Source organism: Vespula vulgaris, chromosome 12 (assembly GCF_905475345.1).
Source record: "Vespula vulgaris chromosome 12, iyVesVulg1.1, whole genome shotgun sequence".
NCBI lineage: Eukaryota > Metazoa > Arthropoda > Insecta > Hymenoptera > Vespidae > Vespula > Vespula vulgaris.
In genome coordinates this window covers 3,623,048-3,639,208 of record NC_066597.1, presented here as the reverse complement: position 1 = coordinate 3,639,208, position 16,161 = coordinate 3,623,048, and the positions used below count along the sequence as shown (strand labels likewise).

Here is a 16,161-nt window from a genome sequence, read left to right as displayed (position 1 = left end):
TTACCAAGATAAATTCATTAAACTTTTTCAATTGGCAATCGGCAACGCCAATAAAGTTGAAAATTTCTCATGATTTGACACTTTCAAAATTTCCAATGAAATCCAAAAGGGTGGATGGTTCTCTGGTACAAATGAATGATAAAAACAGATACACCAGCTGTCAAGAATACAAAGGAGGGCAAGAAAATGAGAGAATCAAACAATAATAGTAGTGATATTGATTCGAATGATAGCATATTGTACAATAAAGTGATCCAAATGGAAAATCAGGATGATGATACTCAAAGCATATGAAGCGACAAGATAAATATACCCATATCTCCCGGTCTCAGTAACTAACAATATGTCCGGTGGGAAATAAACAGATATTATGAAATAATAATGCTTAGTTTACTGATAACAATTTTAAAGAAATGAAAGCAAATACAAAAATTAACGACGCTCGTTATTAAAGATTAGATATTATTTTTCTTTCTTTTTCTTTTTTTATTTTATTTTCGAATAAATAGAATAGACAGAATTCAAATTTCTCTTATTAGCTAATTTTATAAATTTTGAAGATAAATCAGAAAAGCATTTATTTCTCACAAATGTTGTTTCTTCAAATTCATTAAATTTAATTAAAAAGGATAATTAACATATTAAAATATTTTATGTTACAATTTCAATTTTCTAAGAGAAGTGAGGTAGATGGAGGCAAGGAAGTAAAAAAAAAAATACTTACGATTTTTTATCAGATTGCTGTGTTTTTTTGACTGTTTCATTGTCAGTAGGAATTTTTTCAGCATCCTGTAAAAAAAAGGACATGTAAGAAGAGGCAAAAAAGAAAAGGAAGGAAAGAAAGAAAAAAAAGAAAAGAAAAAGAAAAATTTGAAAATAGAAAACCAGCAATCTACTTTGTTAGCAAGATTCGTTTCTTCTTCGAGATCGTTTGTGGATTTTGATGGTGTTTGCAATAAATTGTTTAATTCGTCTTCTTGAGACAATGCTTTTGTATTTGTTGACTCTTCTGAAGTCATTAAATCGATAATACTAAAGAGATCTTCTTCGAGAGCACTGAGTAAAAGTTGATCTTGTGTTATGTTGAAGAAAGAATCATATTTTGTCAGTTGTTCGCAATCACACAAGGTATCTTTTTGTTTCTCCGTACTTTGGTCTTTGCCTCTATTATTCTCGTGTTCTTCTTTCTCAGATATCATCAATGTTGTCTGTTTATCTTCGGCGTTTTGTTTGTTCATGATAGTATCTTTTTCAGTCATGTGTACTTGAACATCATCTGTCGTGTTCTTAGCAGTTTTATTCTTTTCATTGGAACTATTGAAATTTTCGATCATTGTATTATCTTCCTTGTCCATCTGCAAATTTTCTTTGGATGTACTGGCGTTTAAATTGACTTCATTGATTTGAGTGTAGGATATTGTTGACGAAGGAATGTCATGTTGATCTTTATTTAACTCTTGCGTACTGCTAACAATGTTTTTATCTGAGAAGAAATTCTTTAAAGTATCTCTTATGTTGTCGACTTTGTTTGATTGATCAATCTCTTTTACGTTTTGATTTTCATTCCATGTGATCTCCTTTTCATTTGTTCTAATTGATCTCTCTTTGTCTATAATGTCATTGTTCCATTCTTCTGGTTTCTCACATTCATTTGTTGCTGCAGCAGATGTATTGGGCTTTTGCCAATCAATACTTTGCGAAGTCATTGTCATTGAAGGTTTGTTCGACATTAATTTTTCCTTCAACTTCTGTAATTCATTTGCTCCAATGAAGTTTTGTGACATATTCAAACTATTGCACCAATTATTTATGATTTCCATTATGAAATTAATGTCAGTCGAATCTTTTAAGATTGTACACTTTTCTTTTTTATCAGTTTCGACTTCTTTGTCATTTTCATTCTCTATGCTGTCTGTCTTTCTTTTCTTTGTTAGACTGTTATCAGAGTCTGAATCGGAATCAATTGTTATTATTTCATTCATTGTGTTTATTCTTGCTCTCTTCTTAGGCATATTTTTAGCAGACTGTAAACCAAGTTTGTTATTGCTTTTTACATTTGCCTTTATTCCTATAAAATCATCATTAGTATCCGAATCTGAACTAAGTATTATTACTTCATGGTATTTGTTTTTTAAATTTCCATCGGATATATCACTGAGCCCCGGACTTATGGGTATATTTTTCTTGTCGTTTCGTATGCTTTTAGTATCATTACCCAGATTTTCTCTTTGGTTCATTTTATTGTACGATATGCTATTATTTGAATCAATATCATTACTACTATTGTTTGATCTTCTCGTTTTTTCGCCCTCCATTGTTTTCTTGATATCTGGTGTATCTCTTTTTTCATTCATTTGTACCAATAAACCATTCACCCTTTTGGGTCTCATTCGAAATTTTGAAAGTGTCAAATCATGAGAAATTTTCAACTTTATTGGCGTTGCCGACTGCCAATTGAGAAAGTTTAACTGCGTGTCATTTCCCGTAGTTATCTTTCTCATTACACTTGTCGGTTCCGAACGAATCTCACTTGTATTAATATCTCTTGGTTCATTCGTTTCTTCAGAAATATCTTCTACATTTTTCTTCGGAGATTCGTCGGATTTAATATTTTGTTCGTTTACGATGCTGGTATTTAAAGGAATGTTTAACGAATCTTGCGTGGGTTTGTTCGGCGAACTTTCCTGTATTTCTTCCAGCACGTTTATCGGATAATTTTCGTTTTTCTCAACGATTTCATTCGAAGGTCCTTCCATCGCCATGACCATCTCCATCTCCATCTCCACCTCCATCTCCTTCTCCTTCTCCTCCTCCTCCTCCTTCTCCCCCTTCTCGGAATCGTCATCTTTGTTCTTTGTTTCTCTATTTTCCATTGTATCCATTTTCTTTTTAATCGAACCTAATTTATAAAATTGTATCTTTCCTCTCGATTCTGACGATACTCTGCTGTACTTATGTAATGGTACGATACAAGTTTCCATATCAGCATCTGAAGTATTCGTCAGTTCGATAGGCTTATAATTTTTTCTCTTTTTCCCTTTAATATTACTTTCGTTTTTATCCATGTCTAATTTCTCTGCTACGTTGCTAACGATTCCTCTATCGTTAATAGCAACACCTGGAGAAATATCTGTGGATAATATATTTCTTTGACTCATTTCTTTCGTTGGATTATATCTGACGATCGATAATTGAGATGTGCTGGATGATACAGAAGTTTCGTTGGATGTACTAACGATCGTTGAACTTTTTCTCTTAAATATCGACTCGTACGGTTTCATTACTTGATTTGTCAGCTCTATATTGTTGCTGATTCTTATCGGTCTATATTGTTTCATTCCAGGAGATAGTATAATTGTATTTTTAGATGAATTATCACAACGATTTACTCTGACAGGTGCAGTTTTCTGATCACGCTGTCTGATGTTGGTAATCGTTGAATTCATTGATTCATCTATTTTTTCCATTAACAATCTCCTTGGAATTATTTCTTGATTCGATTGAGATGTACGATTTGTGTCATCATTCGTAGATATATTGACGTTATCCATATCGGTAATGTCATCTATCTGTACACGAGGCAAACTTAATGGTATTTGTGTTCCTTCTTCCAAAGAAATAATTGTATTTTGTGGAAACTTCTGCTCATATTTATTTGTTGGTTGTTCGTTCCAAATAAATAGATTGTGAGTAGAAGTAGAAGGAAACACTTGATCATCGTTTGCTCGATGAACAATTACATTTTCAATCAATTCGTTTTTCTTTTCTTGACCTAACGATACAAGTTGTGTTATCGTTGACGAGATCGCTGACGATATCGTTGACGATATCGCTGACGATATCATAGGTCGTTTTTTTTTTACGTATAATTCGTCTAACATATTCGTTGAACTACTCGTACTTGGTAAGTCGATGTTCAATGAATTTCCTCTTATCTCCCTTTCAACTTCAACGATCCTGTTCAAAGGTTCGTTAGTTGTATTAACAGACTCTAATTCTCTAGTTGAACTGCCTGCATCGATACTCGCAGTTGCAATGTCGTAAGGATTCTGTAAGAATGTTTCTATATCCAAAGGTGACCTTGCACTCGCTTGGATCGCTTGGTATTGTAGTTTAAGCTGTCTAAGATCGTTCTGAATTTCTCTATAGAGAAATGGCATTGAAACTTTCTTTTTGTTTTTTTCTTTTGTTTTAACCGTAGCTTGACTTTTTGTCAAGTTTGAAGTTTTTTGCTTTACGTTATTTCCACTTTGTACGTTTACTAAACGACTCGAGCTGGTAGTACTACTGGATGGTATTGTGGAAATATTAGATATCTCTGCAGTATTGTTCGAACTACCAGTTCTCCTATTGCTAGGATTTTCAAATTGTTCAGCGTTAGGTAAATTTTGCCGCCTATTGCTTACTCTGTTCTGTTGTCGAGAGGTTGTGCTGTTGGTCGAAGATACATTTTGTCTCCGCCACTGGCGAGTAATAATGCCGGATGTGTCTTCAGTGACCACCAAACGTCTCGCTCTTCTTGTTTCATTTGTAGAGCCAATTTTCTTTGTATTATTCTTCTGTTCTCTACACATATTGTTTCTTTCACCTTCGACGGCTTGACGCGAGGTGCTCGGTTGTTCTTCCAAGGGAATAGGGTTTCTCTCAACGATCACTGGGGTATTTCCAATAGTACTTCTATTTCCCCTCGTGACCGTTGCACTGGCTCTACTACGTCTTTGACGATTTGACGTAGTACAAGCTTCTCTCGTGTTTTGTGGAAATCTTGTATACGAGAGTACTGTAACATAGGATTATAGTTATTATAATATTATAAAAATAAAAAAAAAAAGAACAAAAGGAATATAAAAGAAAAAAAAAAAAGAAAAATAGAAATACTAATGAGATCATCTTATCTTGATTCAATGATCAGATTTATATACGCTTTTTAGTATCAAAACAAATTTGATTATTTTGATTCAGTTAAAATAATGATAGAATAAAAAAACGTATAATAACGTTTCATTCATGTCTCCAGTTCGATTATGATTCCTTGAAGGAGATTATCTTCTTTTCACCGAATCATCAGATTTATACACATTTTTTAGTATCAAAACAAATTTGATTATTTTGATTCAGTTAAAATAATGGTAGAATTAAGAAATGTATAATAACGTTTCATTCATGTCTCCAGTTCGATTATGATTCCTTGAAGGAGATCATCTTATTTTCACCGAATCATCAGATTTATACACATTTTTTAGTATCAAAACAAATTTGATTATTTTGATTCAGTTAAAATAATGGTAGAATTAAGAAATGTATAATAACGTTTCATTCATGTCTCCAGTTCGATTATGATTCCTTGAAGGAGATCATCTTATTTTCACTGAATCATCAGATTTATATACACTTTTTAGTATCAAAAAGAAAATTGATTTTTTTAATTTAGTTAAAATAATGATAGAAGTAAAAGACTCTAATAACCTTTCATTCATGTCTCCAGTTCGATTATGATTCCTTGAAGGAAATCATCTTATTTTCATTGAATCATCAGATTTATATACACTTTTTAGTATCAAACAGAAAATTGATTTTTTTAATTTAGTTAAAATAATGATAGAAGTAAAAGACTCTAATAACCTTTCATTCATGTCTCCAGTTCGATTATGATTCCTTGAAGGAGATCATCTTATTTTGACTGAATCATCAGATTTATATACACTTTTTAGTATCAAAAAGAAAATTGATTTTTTTAATTTAGTTAAAATAATGATAGAAGTAAAAGATTCTAATAACCTTTCATTCATGTCTCCAGTTCAATTATGATTCCTTGAAGGAGATCATCTTATTTTGACTGAATCATCAGATTTATATACACTTTTTAGTATCAAAAAGAAAATTGATGTTTTTAATTTACTTAAAATAATGTTAGAATTGAAAAATGTATAATAACGCTTCACTTATGTCTCTAGTTCGATTATGATTCCTTGAAGATCATCTTATTTCTGCTGAATCATCAGATTTATATATACTTCTTAGTATCAAAAAGAAAATTGATTTTTTTAATTTAGTTAAAATAATGTTAGAATTGAAAAATGTATAATAACGTTTCACTTATGTCTCTAGTTCGATTATGATTCTTTGAAAGAGACCATCTTATTTCGACTGAATGATCAGATTTATATTCACTTTTTAGTATCAAAAAAAAAATTGATTATTTTAACTTAGTTAAAATAATGGTAGAATTAAAAAATTTCATTCATGTCTCTAGTTCGATTATGATTCCTTGAAGGCGATCGTCTTATTTTGACTGAATGATCAGATTTATATACACTTTTTAGTATCAAAAAGAAAATTGATTATTTTCATTTAGTTAAAATAATGGTAAAATTAAAAAATGTATAATGACGTTTCATTCAGGTCTTTAACTTAATTATGATTTCTTGTGCACTGATGAAAGAATTATGAATTCAAATTACGTGATACACTGATGGTGATCTTTATAAAAGATAAAGAGTTTTTACTTACTGTCGATGTTTGTATCTTGACGAATGGCACGAACAAGATGATTGAAATGATTAATATACTTCTGTATATGCAAGTTCTTTTTAATATGTCTCTTTTGTATAATATTGTTACATAGAGGACATTTAGGATGTCTTCTATTTAATACTGGTTTTAAACAAGGACGACAAAAAGAATGTCCACACTTTGTTTTCACTGCTGTAGAAAGCATATCCAAACTATAAAAAAATTGATCGAGTTTATATATCAAGTTACGAATAATTCAGCTTCTAGACTTAGTAGAAATAAAAGAAAGATTTCACTTAATATTACCGACAGCATACTTTGATGACTCTATAAAGAAGACATATGAAGATCTAGCTTTCAGAGATCGATTGTTGCTTTATACGTTTCAAAGCGCATGGGAAGTATTGTAGAATTATATATCTAATAGCAAAAGAGTTTAGTAGAAGATTGTTATTGTAATATTTTCTTCCAAATTCCTTTTTTTAATTTTTGATCTAATTGACCAGAAAAAAGATAAAGAAAACAAAATTCAATAAAACATAATAGATAAAATACCAGAATTTGGCAGTTGTTTAAGATGATCGGCAATTATTAAAATCTTGTCGATATTCACTTTTTTTCGACTTTATTTGTTTTATTTGTTTTTTTTCATTTACATTTTTATGATAGAAATGTGCTTACCAAATTGAACATTGTAGACACTTTTGAATAGACTTCACTGCTTCGGATAAAATATCGAATAATGGATTTCGACTTTCAGACATTTTGTTGAATAATCGAAATAATACGAGATGACAACAATTTTTACTGTTCAGACATCATCGTAAACTCGAGTTGTTAGATTGGAGGATTATAACCTCTACCACAACCTCACTCTTCCGTTCTTCGTAAGGAAGTAATTTTGGGTCCCTCAAAGTTATGTGATAAAGCATGGTTTCTAAATTTCTCCGTTATAGCGCTGTAAGCACAAACTCGGACATCTGGGAAATGTGTGGGAGGGTCTTTATCGTGATATTTAAAATACATATATTCAATATATCGAATATGTCATTCGATATGTCAAGTCAACTTTATTTGCCGACAAATAAATAATTTCGTTTCTCATGAACTCTAACATAACCTTCGATACAAAATTCATTTAATATATTTATTTATAATTATTTAACATTTTTTTAATACATTTTTGTTATACCTTTTTTTAATATACTTTTGTGATAAAAGTATAAAAGAAAAATGATGATATATTAAAAGGATATTAAAAATATATTAAAAGAAGCAAAAAGAAAACATTATATCTGAGAATATTTGAAATAAATCGAATGAATTTTCGAGATAAATGATTGATTTAAGACCGTTCGATATCGAAGGGCCCATATTAAGACAATATATTCTATCTATGTACAATTACTCTGCCATCTTGTGACGTAAGATCATATACAAGAAGGTAACATTTTCATAATGTCGGCCCAGGAGTCAGTCTTCCTCCATACATCGAACTGTCTTCATGTATTCAGCAATTTTATATCGGCAACGTTCCGCTCTTTTTCATTCTGGTAATTATTAGTATCATTGTTAATATATAAAATTAAAATAAAATAGATCATTTTGCCTTTGATATATCATTTTTCATCTTTTATGTATCATTCATATTCTTAAAAAAAAAAAAAAAAAAAAAAAATAAATAAATAAATAAAGAAGAAAGAATGCACTTAACGGAAGAGTGAAATCTTTTCCTTTTTTGTGACGAACTTCGAAATATGTCGTCCTTTTATTTCAATGCGAGTGCATTCGTTTGTTTCGAGATCGGGTATTCGTTTAATTAATTTTTTCTTTTCTTTTCTCCTTTTCCTTTCTACTTCTTTCTTTCTTTTTATTTCTTTCATTTATTTTTGTTTTGTTTAAGATATTATTTCTGTTTAAAAACTTATTGAACGGAACGGAGAAAGGATCCTTTCCAATTAGTGATAATTCCCATCAAGCTTTAGAAATTTTACAATAGACAATGAGTACGCCATCGTCACAAAGCCCTCAGCGGGCGTGAATGTAATATTGTTGACTTCTGATTGAAACGGACGTGCTTCATATTAAAACAATTTAATTTACAAGTACTGTGCCTGTGTACGGGATTTTATATTTATATTATATTTATGAAAGTAACTGCATCTAAATCGATTTATTATTCCTATCAATGATTCAATATATATTATATCTTATTATTCGATACTATTCTACAAAGGAAGGAAAGGAAATAAGATTTTTTTATTATTAATTATTTGATTTTATTATTCCAATGATATTTACAAAATCATTATTTACATCAAAATCACATATTTATATATATACATAATAGAAAAACATTATTTACATTATATTACAAGCTATATTTACATAGGTTTCCATGAGAAAATTATTTTAAACGAATGATTAAATGTTAAATTATATTTACTCATACAATTTGTAAGCGCTTATAAAAACATATTTTGTATAACGTTATTCCGAAATTCAACGAAAACGTTATCTTAAACATATTTTTCAATAAATTAACGTATTAATTACGTATACTCATACATACATAAGATGAATTAAACATTTTTGGATGGAATAAATATATGAAAGATTTAATCCAAATAATACATTTCAAATTAAAATAAAATTAAGAGAATTGCTTGTAAATTGAATTAATCAAAGATAAAAGAAATCTTAAAAAAAAGTAATTGAATTTTGTAATTGTTTAAAAAAATTATTGCCGAATTATAACTTCCTTTTGTGTCGCTTACATACGTATACATCGTTTATTATGTACCCATATAAGCTATTATATACATATATATAAATATACATAACTTAATATATATATAGATATATATATATATAAATATATATACAGAATTGCATATATAGACACAAAAAAAAGAAAGAAAGAGATACATTTGGTACGTTTTCGTTGATTCACGAATAATTTGAAAATGACAGAAATTCGTTTCTATTGACGTAATAATGTTTACACATATATAATAGCTAATATCAAATAAAGACCCGTGTACTCGCTATATCCTATTTACATATGTAATGTGAAAGAAGATTGTTCGAGTTATTTGTTTGATAACCACGAGTATAATAACACATACATACATACATACAAATTGAATCATCAAAATAAATGTGTTTGTTCGTAATATAAGAATACACTCATGGAATTTTTATGTGTAATTAAAAAATGTAAACAAAAAAAAAAAAAAAAAAAAATAAAATAAACTAATGAAAAAAAATTAATTTTAGAGTTGCAGATTTTGCAGAGGCTTTTGAAGAAGCATTTGTGTAAACCCTTCGGGAAGAATTAACAACCAGTGAAAAGATACGTCAGCGTAGGATCTACCAAATGGAGAATACCATGAATATCTTCTTCTTGTGCACGATTTTGGTAGCCGCTGCTTTCGGTATGTATTCATGATTGTTGTTGATGTTATTTTTTGGTTTAGTACTGCATTAGTTTTTTTTTTTAAAACAAAGAACTTAAATATTCGCATGACAAAATTTTAATTTAAACACCAAAACGATTTAATTATTATTTGTTATGACTAACTACACATTTATAATAATGGTATATAAACAAAATACACGCAACAACATTTTATAATATTTTTACATAGTAGTAGTAGTTATTATTATTTACAAACATCGCATTGTGGTCGGTTAACGATTAAAAATTATACATTATGCGATAGAAATTTTTCTATAATTAATAAATTAAATAAAATATTTATTTATTAATTCTCAAGTAGAATATTTTTCAACAAAATCAATTAACTTCGAGTTTATATTTCTGGCTGCATATAAATTTATATAAAGTTGAACGTCAATATAACAATTCCAATATTCGAAACTCTTGGACGATAAAAATGTCGATTATTCTATTATATAAACAAGGAAGAATCGTAGAATTTTATAACTGTTTAACAAAAAGTTACATATACTTATTTTTTTAATCATCGATAATTAATTCGATCAATAGTTTCGAAAGATAATTTCTATAAACTCGCTCACTGTACAAAAAGAAAGAAAAAAAAAAAAAGAGAAAAACAATGATGAAGTAAAAATTGGAACAAATAATTAAAACCAAATATTCTCTTATTTTTGTTAATGCTATCGCTGTTGCTGATCATCACTGATGCTATCACCGACGTTACTACTACTAAACTGGTCTGATGATATGATGATCGTCTTTATCATCGTTACTGTCCTTGTCGTGATCGTCTCGTCTCGTCAACGTCGCTGTCATTGTCGTCGTCGTCGTCACTGTCATAATAATTAACAATTATGATTATGATTACAATTATGATCATGATTATAATTTTAGGCAACGTATTGCCGAAGTTCATGCATCCAGCGGTTAGAAATTTAGAACCCAAGGAGAACGTTACTACTATTTCTCCAGATACCAAGGCTGAGTCTCGCTCCGGTAACGTATCTCCTTTAATAATTTGTTTATGTTTATGTCTTAGATCTATGAGTAGAAAAGTACAAAAATAGTTACTATATACAATTTAGACTAATAGTATAAATTTTTTCTTATTTGAAAATACAGTTGCATTTCGTGATATGGCTAAGGCTTTCGATACGGCTAAAGCAGCTAACACAACTAAGGCTTATGATACTGTTAAGGCCTATGATACAGTTAAAGCTTATGATAGAGTAGAAGGTGACAATACAGTCGTGGTTGGCAACGGAGCTAGAATTTCTGATGAACTTAAAGCTAGTAGTATAACCAATGCTAGTGGTACGATTACGGCTAGTAATACTACTAGAGCTAGTAAAACGAGTAGAGTAGATAATGCAACCACGGCTAGTAATGCAACCAAAAATAATAGAAGGAATAGGCCTAATAACCGAGCTAAGTCTACGAAGATAAATAGAGTTAGTAACAAAACTAGGGTTACTAATGAAACAAAGAATAATACCAAAGTTAAAGCTACCGATGAAATTAGGCCTGATAACAAAAATAAAGTTATTAATGCAAGTAAAGCTAATAATAAAGCTAAAGTTATTAATGCAATTAAAGATAATAATAAAATTGAGACTACTAACTCAGCTAAGTCTAATAATAAAATTGGGAATATTAATGCAAATAAGGCTAATAATAAAACTGAGACTAATATTAAAACTGAGCCTAACAATAAAACTAAAGCTAATAGTGAAACTATGCCTAACAAGAACATCATATATTCTGAACGACCCAGCCCGAATATGCCAAGTACTTATATGGGGGCAGCTAGAATTAGTGATAGTATGCCTAGTAATTTTAGGGGTCGTAACAAAGTTGAGGATAAGGATGTTCTTGTAGTAGGGCAACATATAGCTGAAGTTGGTGGTCATATCCATCGGATAGCTTTAACTAACAATGGTATGAGGATAAAAGAAAGGACAACTAATGCTACACTTACTGATAAATTAGATAATAAAAATAACACTAATCCATCAGCGAAAACCAAAAACCAATTAAAAAATACCACCAACAACACAAACACCGATATTACAAAATATTATTCACAAACAAAAAACACAAACACCAATAACAATGTTCCGCGAACATACGAAACGAAACATTACAACAACTCTTCTACTGATGAACGTGGAAGTTACTATAGGTATCTATTAATAATTTTCGTGCTCATTTTCGTGCGATGATGGGGTTTTTAATTATTTTATAACGATTTCTTATATTGTATATAAAAAATATTACAACTTCCACTTTCATCAGTAATTGGTTACGTATGATGGATATAGATTATAAAAATATAAAATAGAATCAATTTGGGATGTTTATTTACAAAATTTACAATGTTTCATTCATTCATTTATTCATTCATTCATTTATTCATTCATTCATTTATTCATTCATTCGTTTTTGTAAATTCAATATAAAAATAGGGGTATATTAGATATTTCAATTTAAATACTTTCAGTTCATTTTTACGCGTAAAGAGTTACATATCGAAATAATTTATTATCAAATTAATATATAGCAATAGTGCATGTTATGTTTATATATTTTTGTAGTTGGTGTATCTGTCCATAACATTTATTCATCAAAAGAGATTATAAAATTTGAATGTAATTCTTTTGATCGTCTGATGTCATCATATTAAAAATTAATACATTATTACAGTAATTTTTTCTTTTTTTTTTTTGTAGATCAATTGAAACAATTTTTAAAATTAGGATAAATCGGTGCAATCTTTAAAAAAATATTTTTCCTGTACAGTAATAGTATAATATTTAAATCATAATATGGGTAAATCATTTTTGTTTATTGTAGATGACATTTTCCATATTTCATTTTTTTAATGAAAATTCAATATGTTAACTCTTTACTTCTCTATAACCATCTCTTTTTTCTTTTTTCCGTTTCATTAAAGTTATGTATATCTGCAAATATACATAATATATATAATTTTAATGACAGGGGAAAAAGGAAAAAGAGATGGATATATGTTTATATGTATATATGTGTATATAGTTTTTTTTTTAAATAATTTTTAAGTAAACTATACTAAAGTTTCAGTAAATAAAAAAAATCATACATCACCCTTTTTTAACTGTTCCATTTTTATATCACTTCATAAATCAACTTCATAAATCAATTTCATAAATCAACTTCATAAATCAAATTCATGGCATTATACCAAGATCAAATTAAATACCGTTTAAATTCCTCTTATCCAGATAGCATTCTAACATTGTCGAAACATGTCATACATATATGATTTAACGAGTAATGATGTGATTTGCATTTCGGTCCATCTTCATTAGTTCTCATTTTCACATCATTTTCATTCCACTTAATGTTTCGTGTTGGGTGTAGCATAAATTGAGCCCTTCTTTTATCCTCTTGAAAAAAAAAGTGTTAAATTTAAGCTTGTAAATTTAATGTTAATGATAATAATGTTAATCTATCGATAAATTTTTATAAAAAAAGGGAAAAAATTTGTTACTCGAAAATATTGTATATATGCGTGTAAATATTTGCTATCTGGAAAAAATTACCGTGGAATTTATCTTTTATAACTTTTTAAAATAAACTATGAAGTGTAAAAATGGATTCTTGTATTACATTTCTTATCCTTCTTTTAACTACTGAAACTTTGTATATAGAGTAGTAATACCGGGTGATGCGGCAGAAAGAAAAAAATGCGATACAATAAAATAAAATAATTCAGATAGAATGATACGTAGAATTTATTTAAGAGTTGATTTAATATTTTCTATTTATATACAAGAGAGAGAGTTAGAAAGAGATACAGAAAAATAGGTAGCAACACAGAGAAAGAAAGAAAGAAAGAAAGAAAGGGAGGGAGAGAGGGAGGGAGGGAGGGGGGAGGGAGGGAAGGGGGATGGGTGGGAGGGAGGGGGGGTGGGAGGGAAGGAAGGTGGGTGGGTGGGTGCGAGATCGGGAGGCTTGCCGGAAGAGAGAGAGAGAGAGAGAGAAACATTATTTTAAAACAAAAACGAATCTACTGGAGCTTCGATTTTCTAACGGAAATTTTTTTTTCTTTTTCTGTTATAAGTTATTGGATGGTATGTAATCGGCATGACACTGGCCACTGTGACAGTGACGGTAGTGATTATAGCCATCGTAAGCTACCTCCTCGGTAAGACCATGCTATTGGTACAGACGTGCTTGGAGAGAAGAAGGATGAATCGCGAAAATGGTATAGAATTGGTAGCTACGAACGTATCGGCGAGTCGCAGGTCGGCTGGAAAGACGACGACGGGGAGGCCGACGGTGACAACGACAATAACACTGGAATTAGACACAACCCCGTCGACATCGATGACAACATCGTCGATAATACTATCGCCAACTTCTTTAGTTCCAAGTGACTCAGGACCGAAGCCGTCGGTTACATCATTTCCGTAAGTTAATTTTTCATTATAATTTTTGCTCCATGTTATAAACAAAATTTTTTCGAGAACGAGAAAAAGCAAGATAAAAAATAAACAAACCGATAGCCGCGAAAAAGATAGGGACACGAATTACTATTTTCGCCTTGTATTACAGAGAAGAAGAAGAAGAAGCAGAACCGTCGACTGGTCATAAATAAATTATGACAAATTAAATACAAATTTAAGTTAGAATCGTAAAGGATAAGTGTATATTATAAATGTGACTTTGGTGTCGTTCCGTATTAGGTGTCACTATAATCTTAGTAATAATTGTCACTATAATATACTTGAATAATTACTATAAATGTTTACAAATAAGAAAAAAAAAAAATATATAAAATAGGTATATAAATCGAAATTTCTAATTTAAAGGGAGGGGCCAAATACATTTGATCGAACTTATAGAAAAACGTATTGATTTATCAAAAGAAAATTAAAAAGAGACGACGTTTTGTTAAAATTATTGTTTATTGTTCAACGAAATCATTTCTTTCTTTTTTCTTTCGAATTTTGTCAATTTAGATTTCTTGGAAAATATCTGAAAAGTCAATCAATACAACGAAAATTTATGTTCTCTCTTTATCCCTCTCGCACTTCCGATTAGTCTCCTGATCTCGCACCCACCCACCCACCCAAAATCCCTCCAAACTAGCGTCCCACCCACCCACCCCCTTCCCCCCCACCCCCCTCTCTCCCACCCACCCCCCTTCCCTCTCTCCCCCCTCCCTCCCTCCCTCCCTCCCTCCCTTCCTCTCTCTCTTTTTCTCTTTCTCCATGTATGTTATTTTCTGTATCCTTTTTCCTCTCTCTTTTTCTCTCTCGGTCTCTCTTTCTATTTTGTATATAAATCAAAAAATATATTTATATATATATATATATATATATATATGTATATATATGTATATAGAATTATTCAGCAAAATTGACAATTTTCATTTTCACGCGTATCGCTTTATTCGTGTATTAATTAAATGACCGCAATGCGCGAGTCACAGTAGATGATGGTTTATCATATCGCGCAGTGTGTAGGTATTGTAATTGGTGAAATGCAGTTTGATTCGTGCGGGGTAAAAGCCGCAGACAATTCTATCGGGTTACTACATCCGAACGAGCTAACCGTTGTTGTTCCATTGTAGCTTTAATCATTGGGTTTGCTTAAAGTAGTGCTTTTCCTTTACATAGGCAACTAGTTACTTGGATACTCCAATCGATAATGTTATTAACCTCCAAAATTGAATTACAGAATATTCGGTTCATCAAACTTGCGATAGTCGAATTAATTACTAACTATAGATATCCGCTTAATGGATTGGCGTTAAATACTCGTTTATACAGAATTATTGTTTTTTAGATATTTATTTATCGATTATATCTCGTTAATTTAAATCGGAGAGATATGTGATATTGGGTGATAAAGTCAAATCACATTTAGTTAGGTATCGGATTAATTGATCATCGTGAAAGTAAATATTTGAATATTTTTAAAATTATTATTATTATTATTATTATTATTATTATTATTATTATAGAACAATTTATTGGTAATATTTAATCGATTTCAATTGAAATGGTATATAATTTTATCAAATTTAAGATAATCCGATCAGACAAATTTAGGTATCTCACTGATGGATTTGTGTTAACTTCCTTAATACTTATTTAAAAAAAAGGAAAGGAAACAAAAGAATACAGAATAGGTAATTA

General features: G+C 29.9%; 2 protein-coding genes across 3 annotated transcripts in view; one reads left to right on the top strand and one right to left on the bottom strand.

Moving 5' to 3' along the window:
* Positions 1 to 15,111, bottom strand: part of LOC127068222 (breast cancer type 1 susceptibility protein homolog) — a 31,456-nt gene extending 16,345 nt beyond the window's left edge. The window contains exons 1-4 of one of the 2 annotated variants that reach the window (XM_051004065.1): positions 7,195 to 15,111; positions 6,511 to 6,725; positions 897 to 4,780; positions 725 to 789 (exon numbers count right to left, since the gene is read on the bottom strand). In XM_051004065.1, coding sequence (XP_050860022.1) covers positions 725 to 789; positions 897 to 4,780; positions 6,511 to 6,725; positions 7,195 to 7,277 — 4,247 coding nt within the window. In that variant the 5' untranslated portion in view covers positions 7,278 to 15,111. Of the gene's footprint in view, positions 1 to 724; positions 790 to 896; positions 4,781 to 6,510; positions 6,934 to 7,194 lie in introns of both variants that reach the window. The other variant, XM_051004066.1, reaches the window with a different exon arrangement.
* On the top strand, positions 9,893 to 12,317 carry LOC127068200 (putative uncharacterized protein DDB_G0286901). The gene is made up of 4 exons (XM_051004015.1): positions 9,893 to 9,950; positions 10,871 to 10,972; positions 11,099 to 12,158; positions 12,272 to 12,317. The coding sequence occupies exons 1-4, from the start codon at positions 9,893 to 9,895 to the stop codon at positions 12,315 to 12,317; spliced, it is 1,266 nt and encodes a 421-aa protein (XP_050859972.1).
* Positions 15,112 to 16,161: the final 1,050 nt, after the last annotated feature.

Excerpts from the sequence above, each read along its gene's own strand:
- LOC127068200 (XM_051004015.1), top strand. The coding sequence starts at position 9,893 with ATGGAGAATACCATGAATATCTTCTTCTTGTGCACGATTTTGGTAGCC. Across the intron at positions 10,973-11,098 it reads CAAGGCTGAGTCTCGCTCCG|TTGCATTTCGTGATATGGCT; the intron begins GTAACGTATCTC and ends TTGAAAATACAG. Across the intron at positions 12,159-12,271 it reads GAACGTGGAAGTTACTATAG|TAATTGGTTACGTATGATGG; the intron begins GTATCTATTAAT and ends CACTTTCATCAG.